General features: G+C 45.4%; 1 protein-coding gene across 10 annotated transcripts; it reads left to right on the top strand.

Moving 5' to 3' along the window:
- The first annotated feature begins 336 nt into the window (after window positions 1-336).
- Window positions 337-25,631, top strand: LOC100617594 (zinc finger protein 883-like). Of its 10 annotated transcripts, none has more exons than XM_056825505.1 (6): window positions 386-848; window positions 1,419-1,491; window positions 1,526-1,578; window positions 5,958-6,084; window positions 6,971-7,066; window positions 12,585-19,891. In XM_056825505.1, exons 3-6 carry the CDS (start codon window positions 1,546-1,548, stop codon window positions 14,699-14,701), a joined length of 2,373 nt encoding a protein of 790 aa, XP_056681483.1. In that variant the 5' UTR covers window positions 386-848; window positions 1,419-1,491; window positions 1,526-1,545; the 3' UTR covers window positions 14,702-19,891. The 10 variants fall into 10 exon arrangements, with proteins under 10 accessions (XP_056681487.1, XP_056681488.1, XP_056681483.1 ...); XM_056825506.1 differs by having other exon boundaries at window positions 1,415-1,491; XM_056825507.1 differs by lacking the exon at window positions 386-848 and adding an exon at window positions 886-1,028.
- Window positions 25,632-26,572: the final 941 nt, after the last annotated feature.

The raw sequence follows: 26,572 nt of genomic DNA, 5'->3' as shown, positions 1-26,572 counted from the left end.
GCAGACAAGAGAAGCTCCACAGCCTCAGTGCTGCGAATCCTGGGGAATGGGCTGGATCCTGGGCAGCTGTGCGGGGAGGAGGGCGGCCCGGGGCCCCAGGAGGTGGGTGAAGCCTCTGGGAGCGCCGGAGCGGCCGCGGGGCCCGGGATTCCCTCCTGACTGCACGTTCTGAGCCGGACTGGGCCCGGGAGGCTCCCCAGACCCGGCGGAGGCTGGAGGGCATTCAGGTCCAGCACAGGCTTTCCTTCCCTGGCCGCGGTTGCTGGGGAAACGGGCTGGGGGCGGGGCCACAGGCCGGGGCGGGGTCTGGATCTTAGCGCCGCGCTCTTTCCGGGTCCCTCCCAGGTCCCTCCGGCCCTCCGCCTTTGCCCCCGCCCCGCGCCCGGCCACGCCCAGCCCCTTCCGGCCCTTTACCGGAAGGGGGCCGGAAGAGAATCTGTTTCCCTCCCAAACTGTTTTACAACCGAAGAACAGCCTCGCCCCCGACGCATGAGGCGCCCCTGATTCCCCGCGCACACCCCGGGGCCGGGGCTCCCCACACTAGGCGGGAGCAGAGACTCTGCCCCCCCCCGAATGTCTCTTTCCGGCCTCCCGGAGAAGGGAGCAGGAGGGGCGGGGGCGGGGCAGTCCGCGGCGAAGGCAGGAGTAGCGGCCCACGTGAGCGGAGGGAAGCCAATCTCCGGGCAGGAGCCGGCCCTGAGGCCGCTGGGAAAGAGGAAGTCGGGACTTCTGTGCCGGAGATGCTGTTCTGCCTGCGCTTCTGCTCTTTGCAATTCGCCTCCTCTAGCGTTACCCCTGCCGAGAGTTGGGCCTGGTTGGCTCCGCGCCGCGCCGCGCCGCGTGATTGGGTAATTCATTGGGGACCTTCTCGATGGGGGGAGGGGCTCCGTTTCCTGCGCTCCTGGGGAGAGACCCGCGGCCGACGGGCCCGCCATGGGGCCAGCGCACGCAGACCCCGAAGGCAGGAGCCCCTCTCCGTGGCCGCCTGATGCTCCGGAGCTGGGCGGGTCTGCATTGCACCCAGGCAGGTCCAGGAGCCGGGCCAGCAGCTGCTGGGCAGCTCACGTGGTTAGCGTGAGGGTTCCCGGGACTGGGAGGCAGTAGAGCGGGCCTCTGCTTGGGAGGTCTCGGCCACGTTCCCTCCCAACGTGGGGGCACCCAGGGGTGCTGCCTCCCCGGCCCTGGGCCCCTGAGCCCCTGCTCCGGCCCCCTCCCAGACGGAATTGTGCGAGAGAGTTGGGCAGGGGCCTTCTGGGAAGGCTCTGGCTCAGGGTCCTCAGGGGCTGACTGGACTCCCCCAGCCCCTATTGCCCTATTGCCCTATTGCCTCCTGGGACGCTGTAGGAGGGGGAGGAGTGCGGAGGGGAGGGCCCTCAATTCCCAGCCTGACCCAGCCTGTGCTCTCCCTCCCAAGGTAGGCTGCAGTCTCTGCCCTGAAGGCCTGGCCAGGGGCTTTGTCATCGGCCTCCTGCCTGGGAAGAGGAGCCTGAGAGCTCTCCCCCACGGGATCCCTGTCCCTGCTCAGCCTGCAGAGGAGCCAGAGGGATGGCCCCTGGGAGCCCCAGCCCCCCAACCCAGGTGAGTGCAGTGTGCCCAGGGCTGAGCCCCAGCAGCCATTTCTCTCCTTCCTCTGTTTCACAGACCCCGAGTCTTCTCTGTTCTTATGCTTGCCTGACACACGGGTGTTCACACACACACAGACACAGGCTTCTACTTCTCTCTTTCTTTTGGCCAGGCTCTGCCTTCTGACAACTGGACCTCAGGGGAACCCCCTTCTCACTTGGGTCCTGTGTGGGCAGGCCTGGAGCAGAGCCCTGAAGGCTTCCCAGCTCTTGTCCTTCTCAGGGTCCTCCTCAGAGCAGACATTGCCCTCCCCAGGGCTCTCTGATTGCTTCCCCTTTGCCATGTCTCAGCTCAAGTGGAAAAGCTCTGAGTCAGGGAAGGGGCTCTGTGGGGACCTGCTGGAGCAGCCCAGGAAGGAGGAACCAGGCCATGCCCCCCCAGGAACTCCCAGTCTAGTCGGGGGACAAGTGTAAGCAGCAGCTGTGTCTACACTGGCCCTGCAGTATAGATGGGAGGGACTCTCAGAGGGAGGCTGTGGCAGTGCTGGGGGACAGGAGCTGTGTTCTGAGGGTCAGATGTGAGCTGAGCTTGGAAGAAGGAAGCCAGGAGGCCCAGGGAGGAGGGAGAACATTCCAGCTTGAGGGAAGCCATTGGAGATGCTCAGAGTCAGGGACTGGAGGGTCCTGGTCAGGGTTCAGCCAGGAGGTCAAGTGTCCCTGGTCAGAGGAGGACAAGAGGGAGCTGATTACAGGCACTTACTACATGCAGAGTGCCTTTTAGATCTGATCTCCCCTGATTCTGTTGTGGGAATCTGTTAGGGTCCTAGCTGGGGCCTAGCAGCACAGGATGCAGCCAGGCCCCCCCCCCCCCCCCCCATCACTAGGGGATGGACTGAAGTGTCCTTCAATGCCACCAATTTCCTGTGTGAGAGGCACACTTAGTGTGTCTCCTGCAGAATTCCTGGACCCAGAGGCCTTTTGGACAGAAAAGAGTCCTGAGCTGGTCTAGTCTTTAAAAAGGGAGGATGAGCTCCATCCATTCAATGGCCTTCATTTTGGTATTGGCCCTGAGCCAGGGAACTCTTTGTTTATTCCTTAAGCCTTTCCTGAGGGGATAAAAAGAAGGGGAAAGAGTATTTTCAGTTTTCATAGGGAGGTGATTCTAGATTGTTAACCCAGTTCCCTTTCCTTCCCCAATATCACATTCCAAGTCTTTGGGTCCTTCAATGTGGAAGCACCGGATGCTGTGTGACTGCAACTCCTTGATGTTTGAGTTGCTTCTGGCTGTTGCCAGGATTTTCTTCTTGCCCTGGGAGCTCTTCAGCTTGACTATAACATTCCTGGGAGATGTCATTTGGGAATTTACTACTGGAGGTGATGTGTGGATTATTTCCATTTCTATTTCAGTCTCAGTCTCTTGTTCAGGAATATCAGTGTAGCTTTCTTCGACAATGTCATATAATATGATGTCTAGACTTTTTTTCTCTCATGACTTTCAGGTAGTCCAGTAATTCTTATATTGTCTCTGCTGGAATGATTTTCCAAGTCAGTTGTTTTTTTCAATGAGATATTTCAATTTTTCTTCTATTTTGTCATTCTTTTGATTTTGTTTTAGGTTTGTTTTTTTGTTTGTTTTGTTTTTCCATGTTTAGTGAGCTTCTCTTTGCCCAATTCTAATTTTTAAATACTGAATTTCTTCCATGATCTTTTGACCCACCTTCTTCATTTGGTCTATTCTACTTTTCATTCAACTCTTCTTCATTGGATTTTTGTGCCTCGTTTTCTTTGATCTCTTTGGGATACAAACCTGGTAGTAGTATCATTGGATCAAAGGGAATACAGTATTTTATTGTCCTTTGGGCATAGCTCTAAACTGTTCTCCAGAATTAAGGATTAGGGTTGTACCAGTTCACAAGTGTGCTTTAGTATTCCAATTTTTCCACATCTGTTTCAGCATTTGTCATGTTCCTTTTATGTTATCCAATCTGATATGTATTAAGAGGTCCCTCAGAATTCTTCATTTTAATATCTTCCAGGAATGATGTGAGAACTTTTTTTCATGTGAATATTGAGAGGTTTGATTTCTTCTGAAAACTATTGTTTCATGTGCTTGACCATCTGTCAACTGGGCAATGGCTCTTATTTTTATCAGTTTGACTCAGTTCCCTATTCATTGGAGAAGGGAGTACTTTATCAAAGCAATGAAGTAGAATTTTTCCCAAGTTCCTTCTTTCCTTCTAATTTTATGTGCCTTAGTTTTATTTATGCAAAACATTTTTAATTTCATGTAATCAGCATTATACATTTTTCCAGTGATCCTCTCTACCATTTTTCTCATCCTAAACTCTTCTCTTATTCATAGATTTTGACAGGTATGTTGTCTTTCTGGATTGTATGTAGATCTCAACCTTATCTTGATATTCGGTGTAAAACATTGGTCTAGTTTCTGCCAGAGTACTTTCCAGGTTCCCCGGATTTTTTCTTGAACACTGGGTTTTTCCCATAATAGCTTGGATCTTGGAATTTAAGAATAGAAAATTCCTATGGCCAAAGACTAAGCACAGTGGCTACTACTACATGGAGCAAGGTGAAAAAATAGAGGACCTCTCCCAGACATCAAGACATTTTCTGATCTGGCCAACCTTTCCTATGTGTCACACTTCAGCTTGCCTCTTCTTGACTTATTTTCTGACATTCTGAAGAATGTTTAGGGGATTTTTCCTAAGAAGACCAGCAGCATCTTCCTCCTGAATGAGCTCAATCCCTGTACCTAGTTAATAAAATGTTGCATTTTTAATATGGCAAGGAACACTGCATTTCCTTCTTATTTTAATATCATTAAACATAAAAATTAATTAATTTGTGCCATTAACAAGTGAAAGTAATCTTAAAGCCAAGTATAGCAAGCAGGGCCTTGAAACCAGTGTTTTCACTTTCCCTGATTTTGGCCTTCCCAGCAATTCTGCTCTTGCATTCACTTTTTTTTAAACCTTGTTTATTTTGTTTTATTTACTTTTTAACCCTCACCTTCCATCTTGGAATCAATACTGTGTATTGGTTCCAAGGCAGAAATGTGTAAGGGCTAGGCAATGGGGGTCAAGTGACTTGCCCAGGGTCACACCGCTGGGAAGTGTCTGAGGCCAGATTTGAACCTAGGATCTCCCGTCTCTAGCCCTGGCTCTCAATTTACTGAGCTACCCAGCTGCCCCCTACCTTGTTTATTTTTTAATGGATTTTTACAATTCTGGGTTGGGGATTGGAGGCCTCAGAGCACTGAGTGAAAGAGTCTATTTCTAATCCTGGCTTCAACCATGCATGGCATGTCTTGAAATGTATCCCACGTGGACACATGATATTATAAAACACGTTTGTTTTGCCTTTGGCTCATCATACCCAGAACCATCTCACGCCCTTGGCATGACAAGCTCTTCTTCCCTTGCCTTGAAACAGTCTCATATCCCTCAGTTTGCTGCAGATTGTAGTGAATATAGCTTTAAAGTTCCTCTTCATGTGTCCATCCAGAAAAGATTTTCCTTCAGACTTGTGGGAAATTAAGCAGACTATTCCTTTTTCTTCAGGGATCTCATCCCCAGCATATGTAGGACTTGTTAGCTTCTTCCTCACAAATTCTCCATGTTATTTTTCTAACATATCATCACTGATGACAGTTCTAAAAAGGAAGAAATCTCGCGTGACTCTCTCTTTCTCCACATACCCCCATACCTCACACGTAGGGCACCTACTTTCTCCCTGATTCCATAGGTAGAACCAAGATTCTTCTCTACTTTATTCCAACAGAAAATAATTGCTTTTCTCAGCCTGCTATGGGGTTTGTCATGACTAGGTTGACTCTGATTCTCCTAAGCGGATGGGCTTTGGGCAGTTCCTTTTGGGGTTTCCGTTTTATCCTCTAAGCTGGTCAGGGTTAGACTGTGGTTTGTCCTTTGTTTCCAAGAGGACCAGTCACATGGCTGGGGGATGTCTTGTGAGTGAATCAGATTCCTGTGAGGCAGAGCTGCTCAAAGTCATCAGTCTCACTCTTTGAAGTGTCCAAAGTCCAGTGGTAAGAAAACAGTGAAGACCCCTGGAGATGGTCCAGGATGCAGGGGATGACATTGGCCTCTTCCATGTCTGCCCAAGCTCTTGAAGTGCTCCACAGCCTCTGCTTCAGCTGCCTTCATGGCTGCTAGAACACATTGTTTTCATCTGCCCATTCTGTCAGGGGAGATCTTGACCTGCTTGTAGACATCCCCTGAATTTACCACTGTGTTTGAGGCCTGTCAGTCACCCTCAACCTGGTTGGGCCATTCTCCTGAGATGGTTTGACTGGGATGTGGCCAACCTGCATGCTGACGTCTTCTTAATCTCTACACCCTACCATTTTGGATGTTTTAGGAGTTGGTGACATTCCAGGATGTGGCTGTGGACTTCACCCAGGAGGAGTGGGGCCTCTTGGACCATTCTAAGAAAGAGCTGTATATGGAGGTCATGCTGGAGAATGCTCAGAACTCTCTCTTGCTGGGTAAGAACCTCTTCCCCTGATACTCTGAATCTACTGTCACAAGGAGCATCTTTATTCCTTCCCGAGCGTGCCAAGTTTCAGGCATTTATGAATTCTCGAAAGGCCCAAGTGCTGGTCTTCGTGTCCAACAGACAAGGTCCTCTTGCTGCCTGGTTTTCTCACAGAAGATCTTGGCATTTGGGGATAAGAAGCTGAGAGTTTCTTTGTTGCTCCTGCTCTGAAGTTATCTCCTTCTGATTCTAGATGTCTTCAGATCAAAGTTCCAACCAGGGATAGAGAATCTCAGAAAGGGAAATAATCTCAGAAGTTATTTTATCTAATGCCTACCTGCATGTAAATTGTGTCTACAAAGTCTCTGAAAATGCCTTGGACAGCTTTTCCTTGGAGATAGTCAGGAAAGGGAACCACTGCCTCCCAAGGCCACCCATTCCTCTTTTGGGTGAGTCTGGCCTTTGGAATATTCTTCTTATTAAGAAGCCTCATTTGGGACTTGCTGCTTCTACTTACTTCCAGAGGCCTCTTAGAGCAAGTATGTCCTTGTTCTGCCTTCAGGTTTCCTCCAAATTCCAGCAGAGACGTAGGAAAAGGAAGAGAAGGAAATAAGTGTGTTTGTCTAGTCCATGCCAGGCATTGTGTTAAGTGCTTTATTTACAATTATTATCTATTCTATGAAAGTGGAAGAAGATGGAATTTTCTGATTCCACCTTGCTTGCATGTTCTCTCCCCCATCCCATCCCCAATGGTCTGAGCAGGAAATACTGTGGAAAGTAGCCTGGGGGATTCCTGGGAACCATCCTGTGGTCCTTGCTTGCAATGGCTCCTTTCCTGCGAGGGCTAAATGACAAGTTCTTCTTTGTTGTCTTTCTGTCCTTATTCCTCCTGCCAGGACTTCTAGTGCCCAGAGAATCTTTGATCTCCTGTTTTCAGCCAGGGGAAGCCCCATGGATGCAAGAGTCAGAGGGCCCAAGAAACTCCTGTCCAGGTGAGAGAGGTGAAAGTATCCCTATGAGAATTGATAGGACAAGAGGCATTTTGGGGTTGTAATGAATGGCGGACTAGACTGGCTTCAGGAAGACTTGACTAGGCATTGTTTTTCAGACGTTTTTAACAGTGAGATCCTGGGCAAGTCAATGAAGAAGAGAAGCAGTTTCCTCATCCCTAAAATGGGGGTGTTGGATTCCATGATCTTTCAGTTAGTTTCTAGACAGTGATAAGTCTGTTTCTATGAGAAGTCAATGTTTGAGAACTGTTAATTTTAAAAAACTGCCCACCTGGGCTGTCCAAAGCCAAGCTTGAGCCACCATTGGCACTTATGAGGCACAGGAAGTGACGGAGAGAGCAGCCTCAGAAATTCGCGCACTTCCTGTGGACAGAGCTAGACGGCAGGTCCTGTTAGGAGCTTGGAGAGGGAGGACGCCCCGCAGACAGCTTTCCTTCAGATCGGTCACGTGAGTCAAGGACTGATTCTTTCCACCTTGGCTCTTTGGGCCTAAACTCCCTCTGCCTTGGTCAGAGGTTGAGTAACCCCTTTCCCTTTTCTCCTCTCTCCTTCTCTCCCTCTCCTTTCCCTACTCCCACTGTGATTAAACCTCCATAAACTCCATTCTGACTTGAGCGTTTCATTTTAGGAATTTCATGAGTAAATTCCTTGGCAGCCATTGTTCAATATTATAATACTCTTAAAAGGTGAAATTTTCACTACAACAGAACTTTGGGTCGTGCAAGTCTCCTTCCCATGTCCCAGAAGGGCTGAGACCACGCCATACCTAGTGTGTCTTCAAATCAATACGCATTTATTAAGGCTCTTTTCCAGGCAGGGCCCTGGGGTAAAGACCAGGAACACCCAGCTCTTGGAAAGCTCATCAAGGGGCAAAGACACCAACCTCACTGGGTCCAGCAGAAATGGGGGCTAATCACTAGGCCACCGGGCATTCACATTCAAAAAGACTTAGTGCAGAGTAGCATTTTAGTTGGGACTTCCCCAGAAGCCAGAAGGAGCAGCCCAGGCCTGGGAAACAACTGGGAAAACCTAGTTAGCAAATGGAGTGTCTTGTTCCTAGGACAGAAAGTAGACTCTTCTCTTTGCATTATAGACTATGGAGAGATAGACTAAGGTGAAAGAATACTGGAAAGATAGGAGAAGGGTGCTGATAAAGGATATGAATAGCCCAACAGTGGATTTAATATTTGATCCTGGTGCTAGGGAGCCACAGGTATTTATTGAGGAGGGGATGACATTAGAGGAGAACCTTAAGAAGATGAATTTGATAGCTGGTTGGAGGATGTGGCAGCCAGACACACCATGAGGCTCTTCCAATACCTCCAGATATCGGGTGTTTGAGGCCTGACCCAAGGAAGTGGCCCTGTTGGTGGTAGAGGAGGGGGAGACCCAAGAGAGGTTCCAAAGGTGGATTCCATAGGAATGGGTGGGGTACGAGTTTAAGAGAGTTAATGAGGAGTGGCTTCTGAACCTGGATGATTGGAAGGATGGTGCCTTGGGTAGTAATAGGAAAGGAAGAAGATGGAAGTGCTGGGGGCCAGATACTAAGTTTAATCTTGGACATGATTGGAGGGAAACCAGGAGAGAATCCGCTCCCCAAAATGGAGAGGGAAGGCCAGAGAGTGTCAGAGAAAAGGGGATGGTTGGCAGCAACTATCAAAAGCTACAGAGAGATCAGGAAGAATGAGGACTGGGAAAAGGCATTGGTTCAGAAGGAAGGAGTTGAATGGTCACTTCAGAGAGAACCATCTCAGTGGAGCAATGAAGCCAGAAACCAGCCTCCGTATGTAAGAGAGAAGGGGTCGGAAACAGCCTCTGGGAATGGCTGTCGCTAGCTTTTCAGCCATGACAGGGCAGGGAAAATTGGACAATATCTAGTGGGGATGAGTGGCTCAAGTGAGCACTTTTTGTGAGCAGGGAGACACGGTTTTGTCTGTGGCAGTGGGGAGGGAGCCAGGAGATGGGGAGAGATTGAAGAGGAGGGAAAGCCTGGGGATGGTGGAGTCTGCTTGGAGAGAAGGTTGAATGGAATGAGATTGTTTATGCATGTAAATGGCCGTGCTGCCTTATGAAGCAGAAGGATCCCATTTCATGACAGACTGAGCTAAAAAAGGGAAAGAATCCAATTCATATGAGATGAGGAGATAAGTAACTCTTTGGAAATGTTCAGTAGCTCCAGTGAAATAGGAGGCCAAATTCTGAGCTGGGGAATGGGGCAGAGAGCCATGAGGAGGCAGGAACGATATGGCAAAGCTGCTGTGGTGAAGGGAAGGAACAGGGATGTCCGTTAAGGAGACCTCAAAGGATTGCCGTGCAGTGATGAGGGTTCAGCTGAGATTGGGTCACCTGCGCTGATAGTGGACTCGGACAGCCTGATATCATGAGTTTGTCTGTATTGGGCAGTGAGCATTGACTGTCCACTGGACCACGTGTTGTATTTTATTTTTAATAATAAATTTTAATAAATATTTATATTTATTTAAATATATTATATTTATGTATGATATATTTAAATGTTTATAAATAAATAATAAAATTTTAATAAATAAATTTTAATAATTTAGTTAATTTTAATTTAATTTTTAAAAAATTAAGATGCTGTGCTTCATTCACACATGGAGATGCAAGGGGAAAATGTGAGAATTTTAGCACTTTTTCTTGCTAAGAGATGGAAAGTGATTCCTTGCTTTTAGCCCCCAAACCAGTTGACCAAGTAAATTCTTAGTTTTTCTGTAAAAAGACTGATTTTTCTCTTCCCTAATGACAGTATATTCAATGAGAAATGGAATTGGAGTTCAGTTGTCCATATTGTGCCTCTTTTCTTAATGTCAGTAGATAATACTGACTTCAGAAACCCTTTACCTTCCATCTTAGAATCGATACTATGTATTGGTTCTTCAGCAGTACAGTGGTATGGTCCAGGAAATGAGGTTAAGTGACTTGGTCAGGGTCACATAGATAACAAGGAAGTAGCTGAGGCCATATTTGATCCCAGGACCTCTTGCCTCTAGGCCTGGCTCTCAATCCACTGAGCTGCCTAGCCATAAAACAGAGTTTGTATGGGAGGAAAGGATCTCTTCAGACATAAATTTCTCTTTTCTACCACTGGCACACTCCTCCAGAAACTCTACTGTATGCCTGACCCATGATGCTAAGCAATTCTTTTGAAAATCTGCCTGATAGGAGAACAGTAACATAAGCAGAACAAAAGTTGAAATTCGAAAAGTGCCTCAGCTGTACCATGCGAGGCACTCAACGGTCTGCTTTTATAGAACATTCGGGATGGTCCTTGATGCTTTCAAGATGTCTTTGAATGAACATGCCCAGTCATAATGATTTTCAAAGAACTTGCCAGGGGGCACCTGGGTGGCTCAGTGGATTGAGAGCCAGACCTAGAGACAGGAGGTCCTGGGTTCAAGTCTGGCCTCAGACAGCTGTGTGACCCTGGGCAAGTCACTTGACTCCCATTGCCTAGCCCTTACCACTCTTCTGCCTTGGAACCAATACCAGCATTGATTCCAAGATGGAAGGTGAAGGGTTTAAAAAAAGAAGAAGTGGTCAGTTTGATGTAATCACTGCATGAACATCAAACCATTATATACCGGAGTATGGCAATTTATACTTCTTTTCCAAGAAGAAAAACATATTCATAACAAGGAGGGGAAGTTATTGGGTAAGGTGCAATTAAGGAATTTTTGCCTCAAACCCCTGCCATCATTGTGAATCCTTAGATGGGATACATTTTTAGAAGACTACTAGTGAAACATAGTGACCATTTAATGATAGAAGGAAGAGGGATTCAAGGTACAGTAGAAAAAGTATGGGAAATGCATTTATTTCATTGTGTTTATTGGAAGGTTGGGGGGGGCAGAGAAATGTAATTAAAAAACAAATAAGGACGTGCATGCATTCGTTTGATTGTGTTTATTGGAAGGTTTTTTATTTGGGGGGCAGAGAAATAGAATTTTCAAAAACAAATAGAGAATGGCCTTCCTGGAACAAGACCTGATGCATCAGAATAGAATCTGCAGTGTCTCCAGTGATTACTAGTAGCAGGGTTCTGAAATAACAATAGGGGTTTGGGAATGGGGTAGGATTTTACAAAGGAGGGCCAATATCAGAAGAATACTACTTTGGGAAGCTGTCTGTGGCTTAATGGCCCAGTCCAGGCTGAGCCTGTCCTGAAATAATAAACAGACCACTATATAACACAGGGACAGTTTGTTGCATTTAATAAAAAAGGGAAGGTGAAAAGGGGATTTGGGATAATCTAAACTAAGGTCAATCTGCTTAAACCCACCAGATCTAAGTATCTCTTTAGAGAGATTTCTTCTGAATAAACTTCCTACTCTAATTTTCCCTAACTCCCTAAATCTCCAGTCTCTGATCTTAACTAAAACCCTCAACTATATCCCCCCCCCCCCTTGTTGGATTTAAGGAAAGGGTCTGTGTAAGGCTTTGCTAGGGCCAGGGAAGATCTTAGATCCAAAAAGGATCCAGACTCGATCTCACAAGCCCTGCAGATGGATCAGGTCACCAGAAATGGCCACAGTGAAATACAGCAAGCAAACAGCAATCAGGAAAGGACAGAAATAGCCACCACCTTCAGAGCTTCTCCAGAGATCCAGCTAACAGCCTTGGTCCCAGCCTCGCCTTCCTTCAAAGTTCCAGAGTCTTCCTGCTGTTCTCATGCCACTTCCCTCTGCAAACTTCCCCACATTCCTTATAACAGTCGTGATTAGATTGTAGACATGGCTACCGGAAAACAAAGATGATGGGGAAATGCCATTATACTAATTGATATGATGGAGAAGAAAATAATGGATATTCAATGTGGGAATGGCAAATAGCACAGTATCCCTGAATCTGAATAGAGTGTAAGAATATTTGGATGTAGTCCTTCAAGTGACCACAGACCAACGGAAAAGCTTAACGTAAATCTTAGTATAGGAAATTGTAGATTTTAAAAGAATGACCATCTGATTGATAGTGTAGTGAAATGGATAAGTACAGACAGATAAGACATTGCCTTTTCCATGACAGAGTCAAAAAGTACAATCAAAAAGAGGTGCTTGAGGAAAGGATTGAGAATGCAATGAAGAAAGGTTGTCTGGTGCTGGGGATAGAGCACAGGAAGTCCCTGGGTTTGAATTCTAGTCTCAGTTGCAGGGATATTGATCATATCACTCGTGCCATTCAGGGCTCATCATGTCCGAGTTGTGAAAGATAATGAGAATGCTGTGCCTGCCTGTGTGACTGAAGTGTTGTGAGAATCTATTGTGATTGGATGAGAAGGTCTTTGATGATTAAATCATCCTTTTGGATGTGAGCTAAATACATTTCAAATAATTATTCTGTCCATTTGGGTGTGAAGACTCTTTGTTACTGCTGAGGTAGATCATACATGGGTTCACTTTCTGTTCAGTGAAAGGAAGAGGCTATTCTTAACAGGCATGTGGATGTGTCTCTGTATATATGTTTCTATTTCCTTCCATTACAGAGGTCAAGTTTAAACTGAAGGAGATGGGAGCAAAGTTGAGCATTTTTGCAGAAGAATCTCACCAGGAAAGATGCATAGGTCATGCTTCCTGTGACTTTAGTTTGAAAGAAAAATGTGCCTCTGATATCAAGGCAGAGAGATATCCAAAGAGTTACTGTGAATTTGATGAAGATGGAAAGAGTATCAGGCAATATTCATTTCTGATTCAGTGTAAGACCCCAGGGAAGGGACCCTCAGTGACCCCAGGGAAGGACTGTTCTCAGTATGGTAAATATAGAGACTCCTCCAATGAGCAGGTAGAGCAGCTAATTAAGTCCCATGAGAAACCTCCCCAAGTGGAAGCCTATCAATGTACTCACTATGAGATGGTGTTCAGACCCACTTCAGAGCTCATTAAGCATCAGAAAAGTCATAGCGGAAGAATGGTTTGTATACATAATGAAAACAGGAAGATGACCCCAAAGCCAAAGCTTGTTGATCTACAGATACTTCATACCAAAAAGGAAGCTTCTGAATGTAATGAGTTTGGAACAACCTGTACCGATCCCTCATCTCTTACTGATCACCCTCAATTTCATAGTGGAAAGAAACCTTGTGTGTATGATCAGAGTAGGAATTCCTTTGATTCAAAGTCAGACCTTCCTATACACCCAGAGATTTGTACTAGTGATGCTCCTTATAAATGTAATGAATGTGGAATGGCCTTTAGCTACGTGTCACATCTTATAGACCATCAGAGAACCCACAATGGAGAGAAACTTTATGAGTGTAAACAATGTGGAAAGGTTTTCACACAGAAACATGTTTTTTCTGAACATCAGAGAATGCACACTGGAGAGAGAACTTATAAATGTCATCCATGTGGAAAGACTTTCAGATGCAATTCTGATCTTGCTAAACACCAGAAAATTCACACTGGCGAGAAACCTTATGAATGTAATCAGTGTGGAAAGGCTTTCAGAAGCATCCCCGGTCTTAGGTATCATGAGAAAATTCATAAAGGAGAGAAGCCTTATCAATGTAATCAGTGTGGAAAGACTTTCACACAGAAGAATCTTCTTGGTGTACATCAGAGAATCCACACAGGAGAGAAACCTTATGAATGTAAACACTGTGGAAAGGCTTTCACACAATCCACCCATCTTACTTGCCATCAGAGAATACACACTGGAGAGAAACCCTATGAATGTAATCAATGTGGAAAGGCTTTAACAAGCAGTTCCAGTCTTAGGTATCATGAGAAAACTCATACAGGAGAGAAGCCTCATAAATGTATTCAATGTGGAAAAGTTTTCACACAAAAGAATCTTCTTGTTGCACATCAGGCTATCCACACTGGACAGAAACCTTATGAGTGTCGTCAGTGTGGAAAGGCTTTCAGATACAGTTCTAGTCTTAGGTATCATGAAAAAATTCATACAGGAGAGAAGCCTTATGAATGTATTCAATGTGGAAAGGTTTTCACACAGAAAAATGTTCTTGCTGTACATCAGAGAATCCACACTGGGGAGAAACCTTATGAATGTAATCAATGTGGAAAGGCTTTCAGAAGTATCCCCAGTCTTAGATATCATGAGAAAATTCATATAGGAAAGAAACCTTATGAATGTCATCAGTGTGGAAAGGCTTTAACAAGTTATACCAGTCTTAGGTATCATGAGAAAATTCATAAAGGAGAGAAACCTTATGAATGTCATCAGTGTGGAAAAGCTTTCAGAGGCAGCTATGATCTTAGTAATCATCAAAGAATCCACACTGGAGAGAAACCTTATGAATGTAATCAGTGTGGAAAGGCTTTGACAAGAAGATCCAGTCTAAGGTACCATGAGAAAATTCATAAAGGAGAGAAACCTTATGAATGTCATCAGTGTGGAAAGGCTTTTAGAAGCAGCTATGATCTTAGTAATCATCAGAGAATTCATACTGGAGAGAAGCCCTATGAATGTAATCAATGTGGGAAAGCTTTAACAAGCAGTTCCAGTCTTAGGTATCATGAGAAAATTCACAAAGGAGAGAAACCTTATGAATTTAATCAAGGTGGAAAGATTTTCACACAGAAGAATCTTTCTGTACATCAGAGAATCCACAATGGAGAGAAACCTCATGAATGTAATTAGTGTGGAAAGGCTTTCAGATACAGCGCCAGTCTTATCAGAGAATCTGCACTGGAGAGAAATCTGTTATCTTCCAGAGTAACTTTTAAGAATTGCTGGCTGTTGGTAAGTTCCCATGCATCCACACTTATTCCTTAGAAATCTCTTTCCTTCCTCATCAGAACTGTTTATAAATAACAGCTGACTAGTATTTTCCAGTCCTTATACTAAATGCTGGAAGCACAAGGAAGCAAAAATACAGAGTCCTTATCCTTTTGTATCCTCATAGCTTATTCTGGAGAGTTTTCCATCCTTCTTGGATCGATTTTCCCCCATGGGATTGTAACTATCTCTTTTTCTTGTAAGTGCCAGAATTTAAGGGGTAAAAACAAAAGGGTTGGATTAAATTTATCAGAGTCTGGTCACCAGGAATTTAACCGATTCCAAATGGTTTTTAGCAATTTATAAAATAGAGGGAAAGTGAAAGTAGTAGTAGTCTCTCGGTAACCGAGGATGACGGATTGTCTTTGTGCATTTTCATCTATGATAGATGAGTGTGTACAAAGGCACTTGTGCGTGAAGGAGATTTAAGTGGAAAAGTCGATGCACAGAGACAGTCCCACTCTCTCAGTGTTGGAAGCCTGAGTCCAGTGGCACGAAAAGTCGTTACACCTAGAGAATTCCTCAGCTGCATTGGATGGCCGTGTTGTCTTTTGTGCTCCAACACGCCCTAAGCACTCCACAGTGCTTTGCTGTGTCGCCATCTCAGCCGTTGAACCTTCTTATTGGTTTCTTCCGTCTATTCGGCCGAAGCAGTCTTCACATGCTGGGTGAGCAAGGCCCTGGTTCACCAAAGGTCTAGATGGCTACTCCCATAAGGTTTAGCCGGCTTGTCAAAGCCATTGCCCGGGGTGTGGCCACTGCCGCATGCTAGCAGCTTTTTTTAAAAAAAAGTGAAAGTAAAGAAATGAAAAAGAGGGCAGAGTAAGAAATCTAGCTTAAAGAACTAGACTATTACTCAAGCCCTGGATTTACTCTGGAAGGGCTTCAGAAGCCCCAGCCTGAGGGCCTATGGGTCAGTTAACAAAGGTATTAGCTAAGAGGCCTCCTCCCAGATGAGGGCCCCCTCTGGAGCCTAGTACCTCCAGGAGAGCCAGGGAAGGGAGTCAGTGTTTTTCACTCACCCATGTGGTAGTCCTAATAGAAGCAGTCCTCAGCCAGAGCTCCTCCAGGGTCAAGTTCAAGGCAAAAGACCTCTTCTTAGGAAGTTCTTGGCATTTTTAAAGACTGTTCCTTTTCACCACTTCCTGTGACTTCCTTCCATTTTACGTAGACCAGTTAACTTTGTTTAGGACTGCCATGGGGTGGGTCAGTGGGTTCTGATTCTTCAGCCATTATTGCACATGTAGGTCACAGACCTCCCCCACTTAAGAATAAGTGGGGTATATAGGCGTCTGGTGATTAAATTTTAAAATGGGCAGGGGAGAGTTCATCCCATCTTCACAAACTGAACCATTTGAAATTTGCCCCACTACCACCAATGGAGTCCAACTCTCAAACTGGGACTTTCTTATTACAAACTGTAATATGGAGTTGAGGTGTCTCTATTTCCATTCCCTGTGGCCCACAGACTCATAATATCTGAATCCAAAAATTTAATGTCAAGGAGGAATTTTTAAATACTATCTTGTTTGACCATCATATTTTCGAGGAGAAATAAGAGGTTCTGATGAATGGTTGAATGATTTGCATATGATGCATAGCAAGTAATTTTTGTGATAATAATTAGATACCCACCATGAATATCCAAGTTGTCAAAGTGGGCTTTTAAAGCTTTAAAACAGTGGGACCATTCCCCAGAATCTGGCCGTGCCCTTTATCCACATTCTGGTACAATGACTGGTATAGTGCTACCAGTACACACCAAGTGACCGGGTGGGCTTTTCCCACTGTCATCCAGCATCACATCCTTCACAGGGGCAAACAAGTTCAAGGTCCTTCCAATATGGGGTCCATTAATTGCTCTTCCCCTTATTCTAAATAGGAGAATAAGTGTATTTGGTCATGAAGTCCTGCTCATGGGGGAAGGAAACTCTGGATGGTCACAGAGGCTCAGGCCTGCTTTACAGTCTGGGAGAGGGACTAGAAAGATCAGAGCTACCCGACTCTGATCTTCATAAAATCACACACAGACACTAATGCTAAGCCAGGAGAGACCTTAGAGAATATCTGGCCCACATTTTTGCATTAAGCCTAAATTTATTTCCAAGTATATCTCAAAATTAACCATTGAGAATCTAAGGAATAACCTAGGGAAAGAATTACTTTGCTAGACCTCAGTCTCCTCATAAATGGATTTGGAACAGTGGAAGAAACACTGGCTTAGATAATAAGACACTCAGAGAATCAGACCAGTCCCTAGAAGGGGGGGAGGAGAGTTTACCCAAAGCCCTCAGCTGGAACTAGAGCCCACTTCTTCCATTATCTTGTTTTAGTCTTTTGGACAAATTGCTTACCTTTTTCTCAGCCTCAGTTTCCTCCATGAGAAGTCAGGGTTTCAGTAGGTCACCTCTAATGGCCCCAGAATTGCTGAGTATCTTGTGCTATTCTGTTCTGTGTTTGGATCTCGGCCTACAACTAGGGGAGGCATCTGGATGGGATGCCTTGGGGAGGGCTGCTGAAACAAAGGAGCATAGGCTAGAGGCGGAGGAGCCTAGGCAGTCCCAGAATTTCATTATCTGAGATATTGTTCACTTTGGACAGAAAATTAACTTAAAAAAGGACTTGATTTTCATATGTGCTTATTTAACTCAGAGTTTTTCATGAACTTGGGAGGGGTTGAAATATTTAAAAAGTAATGGAAAATCAATAATTTTCTAAGTTTGTTCTGGAAAGTTTATATAACTGTCAGTTGATTTGGATTTTTGTAACCAAAACTGGAATCAATAAAACTCAGCTTGCCAATATTTTTCATATATTTCTAAGTATCCAATGAAATCAACTCAACTTGTATCTAATTTGAAGCATAATCTCAGATTGAAATGAAACAAAACAAAAACATGTAGAATTCATGGAATTTTCCTTTTTTTTTTTTTAAGAAAAAAATTGAGAATTATTTCAATACAGGACAATTGAGGGACTTATGAAATGAATGTTATCCACGTCTAGAGAAAGAACTGTTGGAGTAGAAATGAAAAGAAAACATGATCTATCACTTGTTTATTTGGGTATATGATTGGGGGGTTTGGTTTCTAAGATGACTTATAAAAATGAACAATATGCAAATGAGTTTTGAGTGCTAATACATGTATAACCCAGGGGAATTGTTTGTTACCTCCAGGACTGGGGAGATAAGAAGGGAGGGAGGCAACATTAGTCACATAACCTTGGAAAAGGTCCTCAGGAGGAGCCTCCTGGGGTGGTCCATGCCCAGCTCTGCCAACCTGAGGGGATGCCACACGGTGTCCCTGGGCCCCCGCAGGTGGGTGAAGCCTCTGGGAGGGGGTCGGGTCCCTGGGATTCCCTAGGGACTAGGGTGGGGATGGTCAGCAGATTCTGGGGAAGCCAGTGGGGAGGGGGCCTGAATACTAACCCTAACCCACAGCCTTTCCTGGAAGAGACCTGGGGCAGGGCTAGACTTGGGGAGTGCTTTCAATGGGAGGTGGAGACACTGGTGCCAGACAGCCAACAGTGAGTGAGCAGGGGACACAAATCCCTGAGGGCAGGAGCACTTCCCTCAACCCTGTCCCTGGGGCCCTTTTCAGTCCTCCCTCTTCAGACTCAGGCCACCCAGTGGTTTGAACTTTGGGGGCATTCCTCTCCCCCCACCCCCCACCCCCATTAAATAGATGTCAACATAGGCCCCGCCCCCTTTCCCATGGGCTGGGCCATTTCCCCTTTTGAGGAAGGTGACTCCGGGATTGAGGGCAGTCCTTGATGTATTCTTCCCCCGGTTGACTCCCTGCACCACTTGTTGGAAAAGCCTATATGTCAGGCTGGACGATAGCTTTGTGTTACTATCGGGTTCTGTAAGCCGAGTGGGGGGGCGGGGGGGAGGGGGGCATTGTCTCCAGGGTCCATGGACTGAGATTTTGAAGGTCCTTTTGTGGAGAGGTATTTCCCCCCCTTTATCCTGCTGTTTCTCCTGTCACCCTGCCCCCTCCTCACAAGTGTTTTGCCTTGAATCCCTTCCCCAAATACTATTGTGCTGAAAGGATGACAAACTGGAGGAACTCCATGTGAACTGGAGAGACAAGTGAAAGCAGCAAAACCAGGAATTGTACACAGACGGATACATTGTAGCACAATCGAATGTAACTGACTTCTCTACCAGCAGCCATGCAGTGATCCAGCACAATTCCGAGAGACTTGTGAGAAAGAACAGCCATCCTCCAGAGAAAGAACTGGGAGCAGAAACCCAGAAGAAAAACACATGATTCACCTAGATCAATAGGGCCGTGATTAGGGTGTTGGTGTTAAAGGGTGGCTCTTGAACAATGATCCATGGATAACCCAGCAGAACTGTTTGTCAGCTTTGGGAGGGGGTAGGAGGACGAGAGAGAAAACTTGAATCATGTAACCATGGGGAAAATATTCTTGTCTTAATTAGTTAATTAAAGTATTGAATCTCCCTCCCCAGGGCTTCTAATTCCCCTCCTACTTCTCAATACTCCATTGAGAAATTCCTTCTCCAAGCCTATTCTTTTTTCAGTGTATACGATGGTTTATTTTATTTTGTTTTTTAAATTTTACCTTTTTTCCCTTGGTTACATGATTCATGTCTCCCTCCCCTCTTTCCTCCCCTTCCTGGAGTTGACAAGCAATTCCACTGGATTATACACGTATTATCGCTCAGAACTTTTTCCATGTTAATCATTTTTATAAGAGTTGTCTTTGAAAACCCAAACCCCAAATCTGAGCCAATTCTGTTGAGAATGATTCATGCATTGCCTGTCTCAGCCCTTTTCTGTACTAGTTTTTTGCATGACTTTGGTGCAGATAATTGCCCCATTTTAACTCTTTTCCTTTTAGTACAGTCAACTTTTTCACTACTTATTTTTTGCATGTCATCCCACACAGCTTACTTCTACACCCTGTGTCTACATGTACTGCTTCTAGCTACTCTGATAAAGATTTCAAAAGTCACAAATATCATCCTGTGTAGAAATATAAGCAGTTCAACCTTATTTAATCCATTAAATTTTCTCTTTCTCATTTACTTTGTTATGCTTCTTTTGATTTTTGTATTTGACTATCAGATTTTCTGTTTGGGTCTGGTCTTATCATCAGGAACGCTTGGAAATTTATTTTCTTAAATGATCTCCTCCCCCACCCCCCATTTTTGCTGTGTATGTCATTCTTGGTCGTAAACCAAGTACCTTTGCTTTCTGGAATATCATTCCAAGCCTTCTGATCCTTTAATGTAGAAGCTACTAAATCCTGTATACTCTTGACTGTGCTTCCATGATATCTGAATTGTTTCCTAATGGCTGCTTATAGTATTTTCTCCTTGGTCTGAGAGCTCTTGATTATCATTTTCCTGGGTATTGACATTTGGTGATTTATTTTAGGAGATCAGTGGACTCTTTCCATTTCTATTTTACCCTCTTAAAGAATTTCAAAGCAGTTTTCTTTGATAATTTCTTCTAATATGATTTCCAGGCTTTTTTTTTTTTTAATCTGTGTGAAATTAGCATAAAATCAAGAGCCCCTTCCTGGCACATGCACATTAAGATAGGATGACATGGATTGCCAATGTGTCAGAAATCTGGTCCCTGACTTCCAGAAAGGAGCTGGTGGAAGTCCCCACATACCTGGTGATGTGCTTGGATGCCACTTCTGACCCAGATTCTTCCATCCAAGAACCCCAATGGAAGTAACATCATGGGCCATATGAAAGATGGGGCAGAGCAGTAGTCTGGGTCTCTTTTGGCTCAGACCGCATCCTGAATAAGGGCTTTCCTCCTTCTGCCCAGCAGTCTCTTATCTTTTCCATATCCCTACTAGTAAAAAGGGACTGAGTAGCTGAGAATCTTGGAACTAAAGAAATGCAGTAAGGCCAGGAGACTTTGATATTTAGGGAGAGTTGGTGATATTTTCTCCCTTTTTTTTTTACTAATAATTATAATTCAGTATACAGTCTCCAAGATTAGTTTTAATGATAACACATGACTTTCAGGTAGTTCAATCATTCTTAGGCTGTCCTGGATCTATTTGACAGGTCAGTTTTTACAATGAGATATTAAACTTTTTCTTCTGTTTTCTTCCATTTCTTAGATTTTGTTTTATTGTTTCTCAATGTCTCATGAAGTGATTCGCTTCTATTTCCTCAATTCTAATTTTTTTTAAATTTTCTTCCACTCTTCCCATTTGGTCAATTCTACTTTTTATGAAACTTTTCTTCATTGGGTTTTTGTGCCTCTTTTTCCATTTTCCCAATTCTGTTCTTTAAGTTTTTATTTTCTTCTTATGTTATTTTTGTTTCTCTTCCTCATTTTTCATCTACCTCTCTTATTTAATTTTTTAATTCCTTTTTGAGCTCTTCCAGAGGCTGAAAACAATTTCCATTTTTTTTTGTAGTTTTGTGTGTGGCTGCTTTGAACTCGCTTCTGAATCTGTGCCTCACTCTTCTTGTTGCCATAATCATTTATTAGGGTTAGTTGTGCTTTTTTTCTCTTTGCTCATTTTCCCAGCCTTTATCCTAAAGGTGGGCTGTTCTCAGAGTACAGGGGACATGCTCTTGGATGTCAGTTTTTCCTTCCTGCTACCCTCAGTTCTAGTTCTGGGTTTCTGCAAGTTTCAGTTCTTCCAAGGTGCTATGATGGCCTGTGGGCTGCTCCAGAAGTTACCTCCTGCTGCTGATTTAGCCTCCCCCAGGGCCTACCTGTAGCTTGCAGGGCTCAGAGCATTGTGATCCCCCTTGTGTGGAGGTTCTGGGCCTCATTCTGCATCAGCCAGGCCTGGTGCAGACTGCCTTGTTCCAGGAATTGGGACAGTGATAGAAGCTGGACCCTTATGTTTTGAAATCTTGTATTTCTGACTAGTTGAGCATAAACTGCAAAATCTGTTTTATTAGTTACAATGGATCTGTCACGTTCTCTTCTGTACAGCAGCTTTGTGCTGTTCTGTTTTATGAATCACGTATTGTTCTGCATTTACCTTAGCTCCGAGCTGTTGGGCATTTTTAATCACATATCCTCTATGTCCCCCTCTTTAAGAGGGCATTTCACAAGGGTAGGGAGACATCTACACTGATGAATGATGCAGGTGGGACAGTGAGGGAAACCGTGGGGCACGGACACCCGGGCTCGTCCAGGGAAATCCCCTAATCATGCTCAGGCTCCTTATTCCCTTTTTGGTGTGCTCAAGACCACCTGTTACGAGTCAGACCCCAAACCACGCCTCTGCCTGAATTTCAGCCCCCCTTCTCAAACCCCAGTTTCCAGGTTTGGGGTCTGAAACACCCTGTAACCCTCAGAGGTGGACTTTTGAGAAAAGGTGGAGATTTCCCTGGAATGGGAGGTAGGTAGGCCTCAGATATAGGAAAACCTTGATCCACACCTCAGTTTCCTCCATCTGCCCCAAGGCTATTCCATCAGCCATGGGGTTATTTTACTACCTTATACCTCTTCTTTAAATAAAATTCCTTCATTCTTCTGGGTCAGAAGGAGTTCTGAGCCTCTTCTTGGGGCAAGACCCTGCCACAAATTCGGGGGTCTTTTCCCACAACAGTGAAGGGAGGGAGGCTTGCACCCCTCAGTGGAAGGTTTGGCTTGACCCTCTCTGCCCACTTTCCAAGCTGTTTTCTAGAGGAGTTACTCCATTCCCTTGTTGGTTCTGCCACTCCATATTCATTTTGAGGCGTTATTTTAAGGTCGGTTTAGGAGGATTCTCAGTGTTTCCAGATTTCCATGCTATTCAGCCATCTTGGCTCCCCAAGTCATCCAACTCCTGAAGAGGGCCCAAGAGGCCCCTCCTCCTCCATGCAGCCCCCAGCCACATCCTGGAAGTCACCAACTCCTCCACTATGAGAAGGCAGAGGACATGCACAGAGCTGAGACACTAATGAAGTCAGCAAGCCCAAGGGCCGTGAAGGGACAGGAAGAACTGCAGAGATGACCTGTGAATACAGGAAGAAGCTCTGTGTACAGGCAGACGAGGAGGAGGGGAACGACAGGGACTGTGATGTGACATCCTGCCTGCAGTGAACCCTCCTCCGGTGGGTCTGCATTACGGCACGGACACAGATCAGAACTGTGGAAAGTGAAAAGGCTCGTTTTTAGCACTGAGGTGTCAGTCTTGTGTCCCTGAGGCCGGCTGTCTGGTCAGGTCTGGCAGGGCGGCACCATTTGCTCTATCTGAAACTAGGGCTCTCCTAGGACACAGATCAGCTGCTTGAGTCTATCCTGAGAAGCGCCTTCACGTGTGTCCAGGGGCCAGGCAGCCGTTGGATCAGGCCTGAGCCCAGCCTCTTCCTGACTGAGGTCCGAGTTCTTCAGTGGAAGAAAGGAAGGCGAATCTACGTAACTAACTGAGCGACGTGGGCAGTGAGGGGCCCTCAGCCAGCATCTGGCATTTCTTGGTCCTGCTTAAACATCACCTACGCATCTGTCCTTTCAGCATTCGTCAAGCACGGGCTGTAGATGCTCCCCTCTGAGTCGTAGATCTAACATTCTATGGGGGCATCAGCTTTGTGGTCTTAGAAGCCATTCATCGCCTCCTCCATGCCCCCCCTCTAGAGCCTGCACTCGGGCACTCCAGAAGAATCCTCCAATTCCCTGTGGCAACAGGCCCCAAAACATACCTCCACCCGAGTAAGGACAGGGAGATGCCGAGTTACCAGACCCGAATCAGTATGCCAGCCCTGGTCTACAGGGAAGATACCGTTCTGTATCAGAGCTACTCTTCCATACTGTCAGCCCCAAAGAGGCTGCTCCACTAGTCCTGGGTTTCTCCATCAGCTGATTAGCCCCAGTCTCTTCTACCAGCTACCAGGCTATTATAGGACAAAAAACGATGAATTCAAATAAAATTCTTCTGGATTGAATAGACTTTGAGTGTCTCATTCTTGGGTGAAATAGACTAATAAGCGGACTGTAACTGATTACTTCTTGAAATTGAAGGAAATTACTATTGAAATAGAGAAGTAAACTGACTGGAATTGTTTCCTTTTCCAATGACTGCTGTTCTCTGGCTGGCTGTGTCTAGAGAGGGTCCTATAGGAACCTGAGACTGCTTATTTATAATGGAGGGAGAAATGTTGAGGGATGCCACCACAGGGATATTGGTACACAGGGGATACTGCTCTAGATAGATACTGGAGGGTACTCTGGGGTTCTGTCTATTGATCCCTACTATGGCTGATGGATCAATCTATTTCCTAACTCCTTCCTCCCTCACTCCCTCCCTTAACCAACCCTCTCCACCCAGTTCTTCTTGAAGCCTTTGGCTCCTTCCCTCCCCACTTGAGTAAACTGTAAAAATATTCTTTTCCTTTCCTTTTTCAAGTCAAAAGATTTATTGGGATAACAGGATGGGAAACTGAGGTAAGAGGGATGAGGATTTCCCTAAACTATGGGGATAATTTTAGGAAGGTTTGAGGAAGTATTCCAGTCACAAACTGTGACTCTAAGACAGGGAGATGGAGGACAACTGTTTGAATCTTATTTCTTCACCAAGAAATATCTCTTCTTCAGCCTGGCTTGTCTCCTTTCTCAGTTTCAACCCCAGAGAAAAACAAAGTTCAAAGTCTCTCAGTTTTTCCTGGCCAGCTCAACTCTCTCCAAGAGACCACCAACTCAAAGGCCACGTTTCTTTTTCTTATCAGCTTCAACTACCCAGAGTCAGAGAGACAGAGACGAAGTCCAAAAGCCCAGTTTCTCTTCTGTGTGGCCAGCAAACCCCCACCTGCCACTCCTGGGAACATTCCGTTGGAACCCTGGTTCTTGCATTTTGATTTGCAAGTCCTGCAAAACCTCTCTCTTCATGTCTCTATCACATGGGGTAAGACCCTGCTACAAACTGGGAAAGGAAGTAACTAAAGGAAAAGGAGGTGGAAGAAATGTAGAATGTGGAGAAAGCAGGACAGATGAGCAAATGTTGAAAATGGGCTTACAAGACTGATGGCATCCTCTAAATGGGATAGCAAAGGAGCATACATATTTCTTTGTACCATATGGGACTTCTACAAGAGTTAACCAGGTACTTGAATACTTTGATGCAAAAATATATGAGTGGTGGCATCAGTCAATGCTAGAGGGGTTATGGGAAGCTGGGCACCCAAATGAATACTGGGAGCAGCTCTGAAACTTTTATCATGAAGACCTGAGTTCAGTTTCAGCCCCAGACACTCACTAGCTAAATGCCCCTGGTAAGTCACTGAACCTCTGTTTGTCCAAGGTTCCTGAGCTGGGAAATAAAGAATCAGAGCGGCTGCCTCACAGGGCTCTTGGTAAGGTTGTCAAAAGGGGATTTGAGGAAAACACGAGTCGCTCCCCTGATTCTGTTGTTAGACTTCTTTGCCTTTGAGCCTAAGACCCCTTTGACAAGTCCTAAATGGCTCTTTCAGGGCCTCCCCTTAACCCTGGTAGAAAAGGAAACTCCCAGAACTTCCCAGTGTTCCCCAGACTCACCCTCTTTCCTATATCCGCTCCCACAAAGAGAGTGACAGGCCCTTAACAGATGCTAATGAACTATTCAGAGAAAGCACCCTGGGAGTAGAAACTGAAGGAAAACAACTGCTTCACCGTGTGGGTCCTGGGGATGTGAGTTCAAAAAGATCACCCTAATGCAAATAGTGAAATGGAAATAGGTCTAGATCAAGGGCCCATGTAAATCCAGTGCAATTGCGCGTTGACTATGGAGGGGGGTGGGAGGAGGGGAGAGAGAACATGAATCATGGAACCATGGGAAACTTTCCTTAATCAAATAAAATTCAAAATAAATATATTTAAAATAAAAATTTTAAATGTTAATAGGTCTAATTTTCTTTGGTCTGGCTCAAATAGCTCTGCTAAAGGCCTGAAGGTCTCTGGAAAACCTGAAGCTGGTCTTGTTTTAGGGCCCAACTTCCTCTTCCCCCAAATTGCTTTGACATTCTGTGAGTATTATAGCTCAGGAGGAGAAACGTTTCACATCTCTGTGACATCTGGACCTGAAGGATGCTGGTGCCCATCCCCTTGGGGGGGGGCGGGGCGTCATCCTTTCCATGGATGCCCAAAGGGCAGTGGACCTGCCTGACTGCATCCATCCTGTGCTGCCTTGTTCTGGCTGCCCCTTGGAAGAACCTGACAATCCCTGGAGCAGGATTAAATGGGAGAATATTCAAGGCTGGTGGCTTAGAGTAGATACCAGGTAATACGGTCGCCCTCCTCCCCAGCCCCTTCCAAATCCTCTCAGCTCTCCCTCCTCTCTGTTGTCAACTAGAAAAAACGCAGAACTACTAAATAGCCAAAAATCACTCTTTAATCAAGGGAAAAGGGGTCAGCGCTGCTTCCCAAGACTGCACCGGAGTCAAGACGCCCTGGTCACCAGCCCCCGGGAGTGCCGCCTACTCAGGCTGGACTCCGGGGAACAAAAGAACTTGGGGAGCCTCTATGCCACTCTAGATGGCCTGGGGGCTTGGAGTGAGAGGGGCAGTTGACTGACTTTACAATGGTGAGAAAGAAAAATGAGGAGTTCTAGACAGGAATAACACAGAGGGGCTGGGGCCCTATAATGGACACAAAAGGGAAAGACCAATCCCAGGGTGGGCCACCTCGGTCCCGGACCTTAGCCTAGGGGGAGAAACCATTGGGACCAAAGGGATGCTCAATATTGGATGGGATTCGCTGCTCCCACCCAGACTACCAGGAAGTTCACGGTCTGGTGAAGAGGGACCTTCCCTCAGGGGGAGAC

The sequence above is a fragment of the Monodelphis domestica genome, chromosome 4, assembly GCF_027887165.1.
Source record: "Monodelphis domestica isolate mMonDom1 chromosome 4, mMonDom1.pri, whole genome shotgun sequence".
In the NCBI taxonomy this organism is placed as follows: Eukaryota; Metazoa; Chordata; class Mammalia; order Didelphimorphia; family Didelphidae; genus Monodelphis; species Monodelphis domestica.
The sequence above is the reverse complement of the archived record's forward strand: the minus strand, read 5'-3'. Positions and strand labels throughout refer to the sequence as shown.

Bases quoted from the DNA above. Each gene is read 5' to 3' on its own strand.
- LOC100617594 (XM_056825505.1), top strand. From the start codon at position 1,546: ATGGCCCCTGGGAGCCCCAGCCCCCCAACCCAG. The intron at 1,579-5,957 runs GTGAGTGCAGTG...TGGATGTTTTAG, and splicing joins GCCCCAGCCCCCCAACCCAG to GAGTTGGTGACATTCCAGGA. The intron at 7,067-12,584 runs GTGAGAGAGGTG...CTTCCATTACAG, and splicing joins CCCAAGAAACTCCTGTCCAG to AGGTCAAGTTTAAACTGAAG.